Source organism: Amblyraja radiata, chromosome 38, assembly GCF_010909765.2.
Source record: "Amblyraja radiata isolate CabotCenter1 chromosome 38, sAmbRad1.1.pri, whole genome shotgun sequence".
NCBI classification, from domain to species: domain Eukaryota; kingdom Metazoa; phylum Chordata; class Chondrichthyes; order Rajiformes; family Rajidae; genus Amblyraja; species Amblyraja radiata.
In genome coordinates, this window is record NC_045993.1 from 5,243,764 (window position 1) to 5,261,953 (window position 18,190).

The following is an 18,190-nucleotide window of genomic DNA, read 5'->3' on the forward strand; positions in this document are numbered from 1 at the left end:
GCCGTTTCTGGGATCTTGGACTGCAGCGATTTCCCCCGCTGTAGCGGTAAAGGCTTTGGGACCTCCTGGTCTCTAAATCACTCCGAAGTAAAACATGTCACAATTTGCTGGAGTGACTCAGCGGGTCAGGCAGCGTTTCTGAAGAACATGGCTAGGCGACGTTGAGGTCAGGACCTTTCTTCAGACACAAAAGGTCACCTATCCTATCCCATGTTCTCCAGGGATGTTGCCTGACCCGCTGAGTTACTCCAGCACGTTGTGTCTTTTATAAACCAGTATCTACAGTTCCTTGTGTCTGAAGAAAAAACATGACTTTCCTTTTTTTTATCCGGCAGCATCAGTTCTCTCCCTCTGATCCGCGTCAATAAAAACTAGCCCCGAGGCAAAGTGAGTTGGTTTAAAAGGCTTGGAAGAGGACAGTTAGCGAATTGAAGACGTTTTGTTATCATTCCCACTTGTAGAAGAATGGTCCCGAGCCGAAATGTTACCTATCCAATCTCTTTGGAGATGCTGCCTGACCCGCTAAGTTACTGCAGCACTTTAAAAAAAATCTTTCTTTTTCTCTATTACTTTTGACTTGCCCCGTAACAAAGTTGGTCTGAGAAACACTGAGAACAATCACAAGCACAGTTTCCCCCCTCTCTGTGTGTAAAAACAGTCAATGCCTTACTTGCAACTCCGAGATTCCAGGAGGCAATCTTTGAGCAGATCCAGCCGTATCTCTTCTCTGCAGAGAGGCTGCTGAGGGTCTGGGTTTGTATAATCCCTGCCTTCAGTTACAGACAGGCGGAAGTGGGTGGGAATGGAAATGACTTCAATCTCAGTGGTTTGAGGACACAGCGAGAGGGGAGTAAATGAAATTGAAAAAAAGTTCTCGATTTGGTGGGGGGTGCATTGGGAGTTTGAAAAATCAGGGGCATCTTTCCAGGAAGAAGCCAATCTGAAGTATTTTAATGAGAAAAATATATATATAAACACTTTCAACCGAAGTAAATCTCTTAAAGATAAACACAGACAAGAAAATGTACAAAAATGTATACAGAAAACTAAATGTTTAGAACATGTACGCATTATGTGTTAGGAATAAGCAATATATTTACACCAAACATTCAAGTTTTGAGGAATTAAATTAAAAGTCGTTTCCCTGTACAGTTTAACGCACGGCATCTTAATAGAAGAATTATGAAGTGGTGAACTGTGGGGAGCAGTATTTTATTCTTGGGTCCAGTCCAGTGAGACCTTTAAAAATGTCAATCCCTGCAATTTTCCCATCACCTCATCATTTTACATTCCCTTGTTAAACACTCGCTTTCCTTCAACAAATTCACCCTGAGTGTTTTTTTTAATTTACATTTTGCTCCAATTGATTTATTTTATTTCAACATCACAAAGCATAAACAATTGATAATGTTACTTAACTGCAGCGAGCTTTTGTTTAGATTCTGGTTGGAGGGAGAGGGTGCAGTGACCATCTGCAGTCGGCGGGGGAGCTCGTGATCCATTGAGAGGATCCAGTGACTGTCTGCGGCCAACAGGGGGAGGTACTAGTCGATGGGAGAGGGTGTAGTGGCGCCCTGAGGCCGAGAGGGGGAGATAGCGGTCGGTGCGAGAGGGTGCAGTGAATGTCTGCGGCCGCCAGGGGCATAGATGTCCGTTGAAAGGGTGCAATGGCATCATGTGGCTGCCAGGGGGCGGTACTGGTCAGTGGGAGAGGGCGCAGTGACTGTTTGTGGCCGCCAGGAGGCGGTACAGGCCAGTGTAGAGGGTGCAGTGACTGTTTGGGGCCTCCAGGGGGCGGTACAGGCCAGTGTAGAGGGTGCAGTGACTATTTGGGGCCTCCAGGGGGCGGTACAGGCCAGTGTAGAGGGTGCAGTGACCAGCTGCGGCCGCCAGGGCGACCAGCTGCGGCCGCCAGGGGGCGGTACAGGCCAGTGTAGAGGGTGCCGTGACTGTTTGGGGCCGCCAGGGGGCGGTACAGGCCAGTGTAGATGGTGCAGTGACTATTTGGGGCCGCCAGGTGGCGGTACAGGCCAGTGTAGATGGTGCAGTGACTGTTTGGGACCTCCAGGGTGCGGTACATGTCAGTGTAGAGGGTGCAGTGACTGTTTGCGGCCGCAAGGGGGCGGTACATGCCAGTGTATAGGGTGCAGTGACTATTTGGGCCCTCCAGGGGGCGGTACATGCCAGTGTAAAGGTGCAGTGACTGTTTGGGACCTCCAGGGGGCGGTACAGGCCAGTGTAGAGGGTGCAGTGGCTGTTTGGGGCCTCCAGGTGGCGGTACAGGCCAGTATAGAGGTACAGGTCAGTGTAGAGGGTGCAGTGACTATTTGGGCCGCCAGGGGGCGGTACATGCCAGTGTAGATGGTGCAGTGACTGTTTTCGGCCGCAAGGGGGCGGTACAGGCCAGTGTAGAGGGTGCAGTGACTATTTGGGGCCTCCAGGGGGCGGTACAGGCCAGTGTAGAGGGTGCAGTGGCTGTTTGGGGCCTCCAGGTGGCGGTACAGGCCAGTATAGAGGTACAGGTCAGTGTAGAGGGTGCAGTGACTGTTTGGGGCCTCCAGGGGGCGGTACAGGCCAGTGTAGAGGGTGCAGTGACTGTTTGAGGCCTCCAGGGGGCGGTACAGGCCAGTGTAGAGGGTGCAGTGACTATTTGGGGCCGCCAGGGGGCGGTACAGACCAGTGCACAAGGGTGCAGTGACTGTTTGGGGCCGCCAGGGGGCGGTACAGACCAGTGCACAAGGGTGCAGTGACTGTTTGGGGCCGCCAGGGGGCGCGGTGACCCTGTGCGCGCATCCGTGGAGAAGCAGCTGGAACCGGTTGTATCCACCGGGCGGGCGGGCGGGAGCGAGCGAGCGAGTGGATACATTGGGCTCAGGCGATACAATCTTTGATACAAAGTGTTCCAGCGCCGCGGCCACAGACAGCTGAGGGGCAGCGACTCGTCCCGACCTGGACCACCAGCAAACCCCGCTCCAAGACCAAGACCAAGACCTCCTGGACCGGGATCAGCAGCAGCAGCAGCAGCAACTGCAACTCATCCCGGGACCGGAGCTCTCATCCCATCTGAGATCACATCCAGGTGCTGGGATCTGATCCCATCCCTGGACTAGGAAGTGAACCAGAACCAGGAAGTCCAAGTCAGCGGGTAATTGAGTCGCCCTTTGCCCTCAATTTTAATTGCTAAGAATTTTAAACAACAAAACGAAGTTGTGTTCAGTTTGGATCAAACCCATTAAGCAAGGGAAATTAGATTTGTATTTAATGGGGGACCAATAGTCCAGTCTTTGTTCTACCCTTAAATTACATTTTATCTTCCTGCCTCATGTGACAAGTTAATAGCCTGGGACCGATAGCCCTCTGGCAACTAGTGCATATTTGTGACAGGGATGGTTTTGAGCTTCTGGGCTAAGGCAACATTGTCGTTCATCTCCCTTTAACTCGAAGGATTTTATAGTTTTCCTTCATTTGTTTAAATGGATCAGGAGCTGAGGACGTTGATCCGGGATCGAGTCCTGAGGAAGAAAGAGAAGATGGAAGTTTTTCTGGTGAGTGAATGTTTGAGTTCAGTTTATGGTCAGGTGTACTGAGGTACAGTGAAAAGCTTTTGTTGTGTGCTATCCAGTCAGTGGAAAGACAACACATGATTAAAATCGAGCCCTCCACCGTGTACAGATACATGATAAAGGGAATAACGTTTAGTGCAAGATTAAGCCTGTAAAGTACGATCAAAGATAGTCTGAGGGTCACCAAAGAGGTAGATAGTAGTCCAAGACTGCTCTCTGGTTGTGGTAGGATGATTCAGTTGCCTAATAACGGCCGGGAAGAAACTGTCTCTGAATCCAGAGGTGTGCGTTTTCATACTTCTATACCTTTAGCCCGATGGGAGAGGGGAGAAGAGGGAGTGGCCAGGATGCGATCCATCCTTGATTATGCTGCTGGCCTTGCTGAGGCAGCGTGAGGTGTAGATGGAGTCAATGGAAGGGAGGTTGGTTTGTGTGATGGTCTGGGCTACGTCCACAATTCGCTGCAATTTCTGGCTGTCTTGGACGGAGCTGTTCCAAAACCGTGCTGTGATGCAGCATGCCGATAAAATGCTTTCTGGTGGAATATTGGGACTAAGGTGACAAATTGTCTCTGACCAGGCAGCTAACATAGTCTCTGTCTGTGATCGCTGGTATCTGCTACATTAGATGACCTTTGCCAGAGTCGATGGCATAAGCTGACTCACAAGAAGCAACAGCAGTGGAACGAATGCTCGGTATACGGGGAAAGCTCGGGGTGTGACGGGCGTGTGTCAGGTTTCCAAGCCAAGTTTGGTTTCCCTTGTCACACATGTGGAACTGGTGCAGGCCGGTAAGATTGGAAATACATTTCTCAACCACTGGCGTGCGTAGTGCAGGAAGGTGGAATCATGTTTGTTTACTGAAAGAAAGCACAACTTGTATTTCCATACCTTTCACAATCTCAAATATGCTCTGAACATATATATGTATATGTGTGGCGTGTGTGTATATATATATATATATATATATATATATATATATATATATATATGTATATATATATGTGTATATATATATATGTATATATATATATATATATGTATGTGTGGCGTGTATGTATATATGTGTGTGTGTATATATATATGTATGTGTATATTTGTGTGTGTATGTGTATATGTTTGTGTATATATATATGTGTGTGTGTGTATATATATATATATGTGTGTGATCTATATATGATATATATATACTTTGACAATAAAGGATACTTTGACTTGACTTTTTGTGTATGTATATATATGTATGTGTATATATATATGTGTGTGTATATATATATATATATGTGTGTGTGTACGTGTACATATACACACACTGAACTTATTTTTCTCTCATCTAGTTTACAGTGTACTATGTTTACATGGTCTGTTGTGCTGCTACAAGTAAGAATTTCATTGTTCTCTCTGGGACATATGACACTAAAACACTTTTGAACTTTACAGGAAAATATTATTGAAGTTTAAAATAAAAACAGAAGTGGTAAACGATGACAACATTGAAGGTACATTGAGTCAGACACATTAACAGGCAGGAAATATAAAGATAGAGACCGTGTCGATGGGATTAGTTACATTAGCATCATGGTCAGTGTCTCTGGAGAAAAAGGATGGGTAACGTTTCGGGTTGTGGGGCCTTTCTTCGGTTCCGACCCGACCTGAAACACCACTCAGAAATGCTGCTTGACCCACTGAGCTACTCCAGCACAGCACTTTGTGTCAATAGACAATAGGAGTAGGCCATTCGGCCCTTCCAGCCAGCACCGCCATTCAATGTGATCATGGCTGATCATCCACAATCAGTACCCCGTTCCTGCCTTCTCCCCATATCCCTTGATTCCACTAACTTTAAGAGCACTATCTAACCCTCTCTTGAAAGCATCCAGAGAATTGGCCTCCACTGCCTTCTGAGGCAGAGAATTCCACAGATTCACAACTCACTGGGTGAAAAAGTTTTTCATCATCTCCGTTCTAAATGGCTTACACCAGCATCTGCAATTTCTTGTTTATAGTTTGTACTTTTCCCCGCTTTCCTCCCACACTCCAAATACGTACAGGTTTGTAGGTTAATTGGCTTGGTATATTGATAAATTGTCCCTAGTGTATAGGAAAGTGTTAGTGTGCGGGGATCGCTGGTCAGTGCAGACTCGGTGGGCCAAAAGGCCTGTTTCCACGCTGTATCTCTAAACTAAACTAAAATTATTGGGCAGAGCATGAGAGAGAGGGGAGTTGCTTGGCCTCGTGGAGGGCAGGTGGAGGTGGTCTTGCTGGTTCTGGAGTGCGGCCGGTACAGCCATGTTGACCTTGGGCTGGGACTGGTCTGCCCTGCACCTGTCCCTTCCCCAGCTGGTGATTCCGTGTGCAAGGTCGCCCACGGCCTTGTGCTTCTGGGAACCTGCAGATCAAAGCTGCAGCAAATTAATGCAGCAGAACAGTGAAGCAGGCAGTGCAGTTGTCTACGACTTATTCAGCTCTGCGACACAAGCAGAAAGGAAAATAAATGCGTAGCTCAGTGCAGTCTACACCTAAGAGACAAGGACAAAGAGGGAGAAGGAAGAAAAGAGAGAGGTAACGGAGAAAGGAGAGAGAGAGAAAGAGAGACCTAAGCGAAAGTGAGAGAGCAGAAGGAAGAGAGAGAAGAGGAAAGAGGAAAGCAGAGAGAAAGAGAAGAGAGAACGAGAGAAGAGAAATGAAGAAGAGAAGAGAAGAGAGAGAGAGAACGAGAGGGAAAGAAGAGGATAGAAGAGGGAAAGAACGGGAGAAAGAGAAGAGAGAAACAAGAAAGAGTCAGAAGAGAGAGAAGAAGAAGAGACAGATCCAAGAGAGCTCTATCCTATCAATCTACCTCATCTTTCTCTTTCTCTCCCCCCCCCCTCTCCCTCTCTCCCTGTCTCTCTCTATGTCTCTCCCCCCCCCCTCCCCTGCACTCTCTCACAGGCACAGACTGGACCGGCCTTTTTCACACCCCCCCTTTCCTGGCTGTGTGATTGGCCATGTTGAGCTGGTGTCCAGTTTCAGGGCCGTGCAGTAGCCTCTGTACTGGGGGCAGTCAGAAGGACTGACTGACACTGCACAACCGTGGTTGTACCGGGATTGTAGTTGTCGGCCAGGATTTACTGTTGTGCACTCAGAATCTGTACCCTTCAGCCTGATGTGATCCCAACCTGAACACAAACAATTGTTGAAAGATGTGTAGAGAAACATAGAAAATAGGTTCCTGCTTTTTCCCCCATATCCCTTGATTCCTTTAGCCCTAAGAGCTAAATCTAACTCTCTCTTTTCTTCACTGCCTGCTGTACCTGCATGCTTGCTTTCAATGACTGATGTATAAGGACACCCGGGTCTCGTTGCAGAACATATGTGAAATGTGTAGGAAAGAACTGCAGATGCTGGTCTAAACCGAAGATAGACACAAAATGCCGGAGTCACTCAGCGGGACAGGCAGCATCTCTGGAGAGAAGGAATGGGTGAAGTTTCAGGTCCAGGCCCTTCTCCGACACCGTCTGAAGAAGGGTCTCGACCCGAAACAAATTCCTTCTCTCCGGAGATGCTGCCTGTCTCGCTGAGCTACTCCAGCATTTTGTGTTTTATCTTCAGAGGGATCAGGGTTTATGTGCATAGTATATGAGCAAGGAGCAGTCGTAATGAATCTTTCTGGAACACTGGTTCAGCCACAGCAGGAGCATAGCGTGCAGCCCTGGGTGTTGGGATAAATAGGAGGTTCTCTTTGAAACTTAGATTATAGTGAGGTGGACTGATATAAGTATTGGCTGGTACACAAAAATGCTGGAGAAACTCAGCGGGTGCAGCAGCATCTATGGAGCGAAGGAAATAGGCAACGTTTCGGGCCGAAACCCTTCGTATGGAAAGAAGCAGTTCCCAGTGGGGGAGGAGTGAATTACCTGGGACATGAATTGAAGCCCTATGGCAAGAAAGGTCTTTTCTTGCAACAAAAGACATTTGGACAGATATATGGCCCAAATGCATGTAAATGGGACTAGCCCGGATGCCAACTTGGCCAGCATGGACAACTTGGGCCGAAGGGCCTGTATCCATGCCCTGTACCTCAATGACTCTATGAGAATTTGTTCGGTGTCACTATTCGCATATGAGTAGTGAGAGGAGAATGTTAGTTTAGTTTGGAGATTCAGAGCAGAAACATGCCCTTCAGCCCACCGTGTCCACACCGACCTTGCACACTCCACACACACTAGAGAACACTTTTTATTTTACACCAAGCCAATCGACTTACAAACCCGCACGTGTTTGGAGCGTGGGAGGAAACCGAAGATCTCGGAGAAAAGGACAAGCTCTGTACGGACAAGTATCTGTGGTCAGGATTGAAGCTGGGTCTCTGGCGCTGTGAGGCAGCAACTGTGCCGCCTACACCGCTGAGTAAGAAGCATAAACGCCAATGGGGACCAATTGGGTCTTTACGCACTCTTCCTGAAGTTTTCACTGTGGTCCACCATTGAACAGGGAGGATGGAAAAGGACCTGGGTGGTTGGTTTTAGTTTGTAATTTGAGTAGTGCCTGTTCATGTTGTTTCTGCCTTACATCCCCCAGTGTCACCCGGTGCTGAAGGCCTTCATGTGCGGCTCTCTGAGTGGGACCTGCTCCACGCTGCTCTTCCAGCCCCTTGACCTGGTGAAGACTCGCCTACAGACCGTGCAGAGCTCCGTCAATGGGTACGCCGGGGCGGTGGGGGGGTATAAGATTTGGAACGACAGATGGCACAATGGGCTAAGTGTTCGGCTGGCAACCGGAAGGTAGCCGGTTCGAATCCCGCTTGGAGTGCATACTGTCGTTGTGTCCTTGGGCAAGACACTTCACCCATCTTTGCCTGTGTGTGAATGTGTGTGAGTGATTGGTGGTGGTCGGAGGGGCCGTAGGCGCAGATTGGCAGCCACGCTTCCGTCAGTCTGCCCCAGGGCAGCTGTGGCTACAGAAGTCGCTTACCACCACCGAGTGTGACTGAGGAGTGAATGAATAATGCGATGTAAAGCGCCTTGAGTATTAGAAAGGCGCTATATAAATCCCATCCATTATTATTATTATAAGGAGACGACCCGAAACGTCCCCAATTCCTTCTCTCCATCGATGCTGCCACACCCGCTGAGTTACTCCAGCATTTCATGTCTACCTTCGATTTTACCAGCATCTGCAGTTCTTTCTTAAACAGACTGTTCAACGGGCCTGAGGCCACGGACGTGGGTTGTGAATCAGTGGGAATCTGGAGGTCACGGTTTGCAGGCTTGCTTACCTTCCTCCTGACGGCAGGAATGAAATGAGAGCGTGGCCAGGGAGGTCCGAGTCCTTGATGATATTGGATGCCTTTTTGAGCCAGCGATTCCTGTGGTGGGGAGGGCAGTACCTGTGATGGAACCCAATGTTCTGACCTGGATAGAACAGTGGGACTGTGTTAGAGACGGTATCTGATGTACACAGCACGTCAACACTTGGTGACATTTTGTTGAGAGGAATTTATTTATCTTTACTCTAGATCTGGGCGAGTTGGAATGATCGCCATTTTGCTGAATGTTATTCGCACAGAGAGAATCATTGGATTGTGGAAAGGTGTCTCTCCGGTAAGAGGGTGATGGATCAGGTCCCTCTGTGATGTTCTGCTTTGTAATAAATGTTGTTAAAATGGTGTGTCTGCTGCTCACTTGTTATGGGATAGACAATAGACAATGTGCAGGAGGAGGCCATTTGGCCCTTCGAGCCAGCACCGCCATTCAATGTGACCATGGCTGATCATTTCCAATCAGTACCCCGTTCCTGCCTTCTCCCCATATCCCCTGACTCCGCTATTTTTAAGAGCCCTATCTAACTCTCTTGAAAGCATCCTCCACCGCCCTCTGAGGCAGAGAATTCCACAGACTCATCAATCTCTGTGAGAAAAAGTGTTTCCTTGTCTCCGTGTATTCTTAAACTGTGTGTGGCCCCTGGTTCTGGACTCCCCCAACATCGGGAACATGTTTCCTGCCTCTAGTGTGTCCAAGCCCTCAACAATCTTATATGTTTCAATGAGATCCCCTCTCATCCTTTTTCAATGAGATTCCCTCTCATCCTTTTTCAATGAGATCCCCTCTCATCCTTTTTCAATGAGATACCCTCTCATCCTTTTTCAATGAGATACCCTCTCATCCTTATGAATGAATCGGTTGGCCTCAGTATCTCTGAACTGAGGGCTGGTGGAAGATAGTGCCTACATTTGTTGGTGGTATATGGTTCAACATGTGCACCCTCAGGGGCATAGGGTGTAAATCAGACTCAATCCTTCTTTTCCTTCCTCTTTGCAGTCATTTGTCCGATGCATCCCCGGTGTTGGCATTTACTTCAGCACGCTCTACTCCACCAAGCAGCACTTCTTCAGGTGAGCAGGCGAGCCGAGCTGACGATACCCTACCAAGTTAACCATCCACCTCTGGAACTGGAGGACAGATCTAACCCGGGATGAAGCCAGTGTCCCGACAGACTTTTCAAGCTCAACGTGAAATTCTGCTTCACTCAAACGTTCATGGGTGATAGTCCACAGAATTAGGCCATTTGGCCCATCAAGTCTACTCCGCCATTCTATAATGGCTGATCTATCTTTCCCTCCGAACCCCATTCTCCTGCCTTCTCCCCATCACCCCTGAAACGTTTTGGGGGCTGAGGCACTCGGGGAGCTTCATGCCATAATCCAACCCATGCTATGTCTGCTGACAGCGTAAAGGGAGTTTAAAACTATGCATTGTCTCCCTGGGACCTCTTAGTACTTAAATAGGCAAACTGGAAGAAGCCTTGTTCTGTTTCCTAATTCATGTTTTATCTACCCTGGGAAAATTAGATGGGACAATGTCCAGGGAGCTTTACTCTGAGAAAATCCCACGTTGTATAACGGCACAGGGCATTGTACCTGCCATGAGGGTGTTTGATAAGACAACCAAGAAAATGCTGTGGTTTATTAGCCGTGGGGGGAGGGGGGCCTTTGATGAAGACATGCAAGGGGAACGTTACATATCCAACATTTTATTTCTACCCTAAAGACACTAAATGTTGGAAAAACTCAGCAGGTCGAGCAATACTAGTTAGTGAGTTGGATTACTTTCATCAAACATCGATTCAACCTCTATTCCCAGATGTGCGGCCTGACCTCTGAGTATCTCTCAAGATCATCTGTTTATATGTCAGATTTCCAGCATCTATAGGTTTTTTTCTTTAGCTTTTCATTCTGTGTTTTATCTACTCTGTGGATGTATTTTGTGGAAAAGGGCGGAGGGTCCTTCACTCCTGGTGCAGAGTTTGCTTATGCAGTTTTGCTACAAGGGGGACCTCTGTCTCCTGTGTTGGTGGTGGTAGTAATGTCAAGGTTTAGAGCGTCTCCAGAGGGGAGGGCTGGTGGTCTTCTGTTTTTAAACTTCATACAGAGAGAGAGAGATAGAGAGAGTAGCGAAGTGTTTGATACAGCTCCTGTGGGTGATGTCTGACGGTGGTTTACACACACCGGAGCGGGTCGCTGTTGGACTGTAACAGTGAAATATGTTCCTGAAGGAAGCTGCGTCACTCCCAGGAGCCACGTGGGAGGGATATGGGAAATGCCGTGGGCAATATTCCCACACAGCCTGCGAGTGAGTGAGCACAGACACTGCAGCCATTATAGGCAGCGTCGGGGGCATTCGGTGGCGAGTGCCCAAGCTCCCAGGGCGCTGTGTACCACGAGACCCCCGCCATCCATCCTCTGGAGGGGGTGACGCCTCTCCCATGTGTCTTAAAAACTGTTTTTCGTCACCAGCGAGAGGAGCCCCTCGGCACTGGAGTCGGTGGCTTTAGGCGCCAGCGCTCGCACAGTAGCGGGCGTCTGCATGTTGCCCGTAACCGTGGTGAAGACGCGATACGAGGTGAGTTCCTCCCCGGGTGCTGGACGGATTTCACGGCCGTTCGATGGATGTCCCTCAGGCACTGGTGGGTGGGCCAGGGCCACGTTTACCCAATGCTCCTGCACATGTGGCTGCTTGACTCAGTGTGAAGAAAGACACCTCATCTGTAGGGTCAGATTCGTGGCCTCTCAACGCCCCAAAACTCTTTGACAGCCAAATGGAACATCTTAAGACACAAAGTGTTGAAGTAACTCAGGCGGTATCTCTGGAGAACATGGATAGGTGACGTTTCGGGTCGGGACACTTCAGGCGTTCCTTGTTAATGATATTTTGTTTTATGTTCTTGCGGGATTCCAGTGTCGCCTCTTGGAACAACGGGCAAGAACTTTTGAAATTTTTGAAACCCAATGTTTCAGGACCCCTCAAATCCCAATCAATCACCTGCGATGGGTTTGAGACTCACGGCAGAGACTTGAATATGTAATCCACATTCAGTGACATTCTGGGATGTAAAGACTTGTTTTACGGATAGAGCTGGCAGCCAAAAAATACAGCAGCTCTGTTACTGTGTTGTGGGGGATTTTGTCATAAGTGCTGGGCAGACTCTCTGGATAGAATCTGTGGAATCTTTAAAACCTTCTTGAACAAGGACACCAAGTGTCAATTTAGTGGGCAGCACAGTGGCTCGGCTGACAGGTAGACAAAAGTGCTGGAGAAACTCAGCGGGTACAGCAGCATCTATGGAGCGAAGGAAATAGGCAACATTTCGGGCCAAAACCGTTCTTCAGATTGATGTAGGGTGGGGGTGGTGGTGGGGGGGGGGGCGGGGAGAAGAAAGGAAAAAGGACGAGGAGGAGCCCGAGGGCTGAGGGAGAGCTGAGAAGGGGAGGAGACAGCAAGGGCTCCCGGAAATTGGAGAATTCAATGTTTATGCCGCTAGGGTGCAGACTGCCCAAGCGGAATATGAGGTGCTGCTCCTCCAATTTCCGGTGGTGCTCACTCTGGCCATGGAGGAGGCCCAGGACAGAGAGGTCGGATTCGGAATGGGAGGCGGGAGTTGAAGGGCTGAGCCACCGGGAGATCAGGTTGGTTAATGCGGACAGGGCATGTGTCTCAGCGCCATGTGTCTCTTTCTACCCCACACCAACTCCTCCCCGCTTCATGTGGTACGTACGGTGATGTAGCTATTAGCGCTGTTGCCTCACAGTTCTAGAGACCTGAGCTCAATTCTGGCCATGGGTGCTGTCTGTGTGGAGTTTGCACGTTCTTCCCCTGACCTTGGGTGCTCTGATTTCTTCCCACATCCAAAGCCATGTGGGTTTGTAGGTTAATTGGTTTGTGCAAAATGCTCCCTGAGAGTGGTCAACGTAGAACTAGTGTGAATGGGCAATCAATTGGTTGGTGTAGATTCTAGAGAAATGAAATGGGCGACCTTTCGGGTCAAGACCCTTCTTCAAACCAAACGTCTCACCTGAATGCTCCATAGATTGTGGATTATGTATGCAAGCCTCCCCCCTCGTACAAAATGCTTCCAATTGATTGGGATTTGAAAGACGTGTATCCTTGTGGTATAGATCTTGCCGGTTGTTCCTACAGTAGTTTCCTGTAGATGGACACTGCAGGATGTGGGGCGCCAGGAAGTGTGTTTGGAGTTCAGGAGAGGGGGAAAGAAAATGCCTTACGATTTGCCTCTGTGCCTGCAGAGTGGGAAGTTTCAGTACGAAAGCGTGTTCAGTGCTTTGAGAAATATCTACAAGACTGAGGGCGCGCGGGCACTGTTCAGCGGACTGACAGCCACACTACTCCGCGATGCCCCCTTCTCTGGGATTTACCTCATGTTCTACACACAGACCAAGAGAACAGTACCCGAAGGTACGTGTGGATGTACGGTGCTGGAGTGGGTGTGGGGGGGAGTCATTGTTTGATACAGGCTTGATTACCATCAAAGCTCCTCTAGTATCTTTGGTTACCATTGCATAGAAGAAACTGCAGGTGCTGGTTTAAACCGAAGATGGACCAAAATAATTGCTGGAGTAGTAACTCAGCGGGTCAGACAGCATCTCTTGAGATACGGAAGAGGTGACGTTTCAGATGGAGATCCTTCTTCAGACCCTAGAGTGCAATATTGTGGTGCTCCAGCGGGTGCGGTGTCTACAGCCCGGGATCTCACGTTGGGGACCCGGGGGAAGAAGAAGCCATCACTGCCGGCCCGCGGCCGACTTCTACCGCGGGTCCGGCATGGACTTACCATCACCCCTGGAGGAGAGCTTCGACCGCCGGCCCTGCAGTCTACGGTGCTTCTGGCTGCGGCGGGGACTTAAATCTTGACCGCCGGTCTGCGGCCTACAACAACTTAAAGCCGCGGTCTCTGGTGAGGAAGAGCCGATCCTGGACTGACTCTGGACTCTGGTCCTGACCACGGGAGGGAAATGGAGGAGGACTGGGAAAAATTTGTGCCTTCCACCACAGTGATGAATGCTGTGGTGGATGTTTGTGTTATAGTTTTATTGTGGTTGTGTGTTCTTTATTATTGTATCGCTGCAGACAACCCAAATTTCCACCAGCCTGGCTGTGTGGCAATAAATTATATCTATCTATCTATCTATCTATCTAAGAGTAAGGCAATGATCCACTCTCTCCATTTTACCCTGAGTATTCCAGCACATCTCCTAAGCGGGGCCCTGGTTTGTGGAGTTGGTGTTAATGTTGCGCCATTTGTCACGAGGAATTTCTTGTAAACTTGTCACGTTGTAATGAACAGGGGCTGGAGAAGGCCCAACTAATCTAAATTTCCCCTTTACTGTTCAGACAGGTACCAGACGCCAATTCTCCCTCTGATCAACTTCGGCTGTGGCATCTTTGCGGGCATTTTGGCTTCCATGGTGACGCAGCCAGCAGATGTGGTGAAGACACACATGCAGCTCTCTCCCGAAAAGCATCGGCAAGTTAGACACACCATCGTCTTCATCTTTGAGGTACAGCCACTTGACTCCAAATGTTCCTCCCTTCGCTTCTAATATATCTTCAAATGGATCCTACATAGCAAAAGGATTTGAGTATAGGAGCAGGGAGGTTCTACTGCAGTTGTACAGGGTCTTGGTGAGACCACACCTGGAGTATTGCGTTCAGTTTTGGTCTCCTAATCTGAGGAAAGACATTCTTGCCATAGAGGGAGTACAGAGAAGGTTCACCAGACTGATTCCTGGGATGCCAGGACTTTCATATGAAGAAAGACTGGATAGACTCGGCTTGTACTCGCTAGAATTTAGAAGATTGAGGGGGGATCTTATAGAAACTTACAAAATTCTTAAGGGGTTGGACAGGCTAGATGCAGGAAGATTGTTCCCGATGTTGGGGAAGTCCAGAACAAGGGGTCACAGTTTAAGGATAAGGGGGAAGTCTTTTAGGACCGAGATGAGGAAAACCTTTTTCACACAGAGAGTGGTGAATCTCTGGAATTCTCTGCCACAGAAGGTAGTTGAGGCCAGTTCATTGGCTATATTTAAGAGGGAGTTAGATGTGGCCCTTGTGACTAAAGGGATCAGGGGGTATGGAGAGAAGGCAGGTACAGGATACTGAGTTGGATGATCAGCCATGATCATATTGAATGGCGGTGCAGGCTCGAAGGGCCGAATGGCCTACTCCTGCACCTATTTTCTATGTTTCTAAATGCTTTCTCTTCAGAGGTACTTGAAAATATGCTTTTCATTTTCCCTGCCTCCGCTGTTCTGTTCTGTAAACTTAATTCTGAAATAGTGCTGGAGCCCCCAACACTGTCCCTTGCCCATTGGCCTCCATGACCTCTTGTCATCCTCCAACTTAGACAAGAATGACCCCAGGAGCCCACAGGAATTGGCTTGATAAAAATGTAAAATTGTCCAAGTTGGCGATATGCAAAGTACTGCCCTGCCGACTACAAAATTCAGACGGTTCAGAAGGAATGATTGGGTTAACATGTGATGTATGTTTGACGGCGCTGGGCCTCTGCTCGCTGGAGTTTAGGAGGAAGGAGGAAGGAGGACCTGATTGAAACTTACTGAATCGTGAAAGGTGTGGACGGAGCGGATGTGAAGAGGATGCTGCCACTAGTGGGAGAGTCCAGGACCAGGGGGCGCAGCGATTACCTTGGTGGTCTCTGAATGACCACAGACTGTTCTCCTGTTGGATAATTTGGACTCGACGACAATGAAGCAGATTAGTGAGTCGGGGCAGACTGTGATGTGGAGGAGAGCTTGGGGGGGTGAAAGTGTGGCTTAATGGAAGCTGCTTTATCATTGATAGTGGCAGAGTTTACGAGTTTGGGAGATGCTCTTGAAGAAGCTTTGAGTTGGTGCTTGCTTCAGCCATTGTGCACTGGTGGTGGAGGGAGAGAAATATTTAGCGTGTGGTCTGCCAATCGATCCCGTTGCGTTGACCGAGAAAGCTGCACTCGTCCCGGCAGCAGTGGGGTTTCCACCACGCTTCCAAATTATTTCGTAAACAGTGCAATCTACAGTATAGAATTCTAGAACGTATGGCCTCAGCATCTAAAGCATTGGCTGCTCGTGTGGGAATGGCCTCAGCATCTAAAGCATTGGCTGCTCATGTGGGAATGAAAGATTGGGGAAGGTAGAGGAATGGACGGAGGTGGAATGCTGGTATCTCATAGGGTTGTACGGTTGGAGGAAGTTACAAAGAATAGGTTGGGGCAAGGCCGTGGGGGGATTTGATAATAATAGTGAGAATTTAAAACCAGTGGGTATTTATAGAATGGCTACCAATCCTATAGAGGAGTGACGAGTGAATGACACAGGCAGTAAAGTTCCTGGTGAGTTGGGAGAGGCAGTTTAGTGGAGTGTTGGAATAGTCCTCCACTGAATAGCATGGGGAACAGTTGAGTCTTGGGCTCATTGGTGTTGGGTTGTTGCTTTGATTCAAACTCAAGACAAGAGAGTTTATTGTCATGTGTCCCTGATAGGACAATGAAATTCTTGCTTTGCTTCAGCACAACAGAACATAGTAGGCATTGACTACAAAACAGATCAGTGTGTCCATATACCATTATATAAATATACACACACATGAATAAATAAACTGATAAAGTGCAAATAACAGATAATGGGCTATTAATGTTCAGAGTTTTGTCTGAGCCAAGTTTAATAGCCTGATGGCTGTGGGGAAGTAGCTATTCCTGAACCTGGTCGTTGCACCAAAGTATTGACTCTCCTCTCGTTGCTCCCCAGAACCACGGCTTGGTGGGGTTTTTCCGCGGCGCCGTTCCTCGATCGTTGCGCCGATCCCTCATGGCGGCCATGGCCTGGACGGTCTACGAACAGATGATGACCAAGCTGGGCCTCAAGTCGTGAAGAGCCGAGCAGTGAAAGGAAAGAACCGTTGGCTAATGGAGAGAAGGGACCATCTCACTGGAGTTTTGTGTGCTGAGACTTCAAATGGCTTGCGGCCTTTTGAGCGTGAACAGTGGTACTTTTTCTATGGTTAAAAACAAAAAACTGGCTTCATAGCAGAGTGAAGTTTACACAGTGTTTCCACGGGCCAGCGAATTCCTGGCAGAAGTGCACATTTTTCCGTAACTTCGAACTCTGTGCTGTTCCACTGATGTTATGTAACAGCCAGGGTGCACCTGCTTGTAACTGGACCCTGCCCGATCTGTTCCCGATTAGCTTGTGTTTCTCAGGGCTGTTGGCCTTGAGATGGTGGAAACCAAACAGCAGGTTGTTAAAATACTCCAACTCCAGGCATGAACACTTGGCAGAGGCTGAGCTTGTTACTCCTGCTGATTGTGGCAAAGCCCAGTTAACTACAGAGTGGAGGAGAGACTTCACCTTGCGTGTGTGAGACAACACACACACACACACACACACACACACACACAGCGCAGCGTGGAAATCTTCACAACGCTTGCCCTATTAAACAATTGCACGTTATTAATGAATACCTGTGTGTGAATACGCTGTCTCCTGCCATCCCAAGCTATCCGCATCAGAACAGACCTGGTCCACAGTGTGAGATGGACCATCAATGGGATGGCTACAGGCGTCTTCTCCTCCCCTGACCTGTGAAAGACAAGGGGGGGGGTGGGGAAATGAACCTCTGTTTCCTGCGAATTGTCCTCCTGCGATCGCCTGCATGTGTGTCGCTTGTGATTCCCACCAAAGTTGAATTGTCTGCATGTCTTCCCAGCTTGATCATGCAGAATGGGACAGTGAAGCTTGCTCTGACTGGGGGAGTTGGAGATGTAGGTATGGCAGACTGAAGAAGGGTCTCGACCCCCCAACGTCACCCATTCCTTCTCTCCAGAGATGCTGCCTGTCCCGCTGAGTCACTCCAGCTTTATGTGTCTATCTTGGGCATGGTAGCCGTTGGGTGGGTGGGTTGGTCTCTTGAACGTGGGGTTGATATTTTTGGGTCAGGGCGAGAATATGCCCGGTTCTCAGCCCGTCACATTGGTCACAGTTTTCGTTGTAGCGGTCAGTCTCATCCCCAGTGGTAGATCCCCCAGCTCTAGAAGCGTGATTCACAGGCAGTTGTCCCTGTTTAACCCTGTCCCTGAGCAGTGGGAGATGGGGATCCCCTACCTATCCCCACCTTACTGCTGGCCGGCCGGCTTTCAGCGTTTCCCCCAGGGAGATAATCAGCTCTCCTCAAACCACACACCCCCCCCACCCCCCAAGCTTTGGTAAAGTGTTCTGCCTTTGGATTCCTGTAATCTCACTCCTGCCCCAAGGCTTATTTTCTTCAGAGAATAGCCTGTCCTTTTGTTAACACACCC

General features: G+C 48.8%; 2 protein-coding genes across 2 annotated transcripts in view; one reads left to right on the forward strand and one right to left on the reverse strand.

Moving 5' to 3' along the window:
- Nucleotides 1-817, reverse strand: part of LOC116967032 (tetraspanin-4-like) — a 34,189-nt gene extending 33,372 nt beyond the window's left edge. The window contains exon 1 of the mRNA XM_033013473.1: nt 671-817. The gene's annotated coding sequence lies outside the window, so the exon portion shown is untranslated. The remainder of the gene's footprint in view (nt 1-670) is intronic.
- A 2,006-nt stretch (nt 818-2,823) lies between these two features.
- slc25a38 (solute carrier family 25 member 38) lies at nt 2,824-16,893 on the forward strand. The gene is made up of 9 exons (XM_033013539.1): nt 2,824-3,145; nt 3,483-3,545; nt 8,123-8,244; nt 9,060-9,144; nt 9,862-9,935; nt 11,337-11,442; nt 13,125-13,293; nt 14,230-14,396; nt 16,644-16,893. Exons 2-9 carry the CDS (start codon nt 3,531-3,533, stop codon nt 16,764-16,766), a joined length of 861 nt encoding a protein of 286 aa, XP_032869430.1. The 5' UTR covers nt 2,824-3,145; nt 3,483-3,530; the 3' UTR covers nt 16,767-16,893.
- The last annotated feature ends 1,297 nt before the right edge of the window (nt 16,894-18,190 follow it).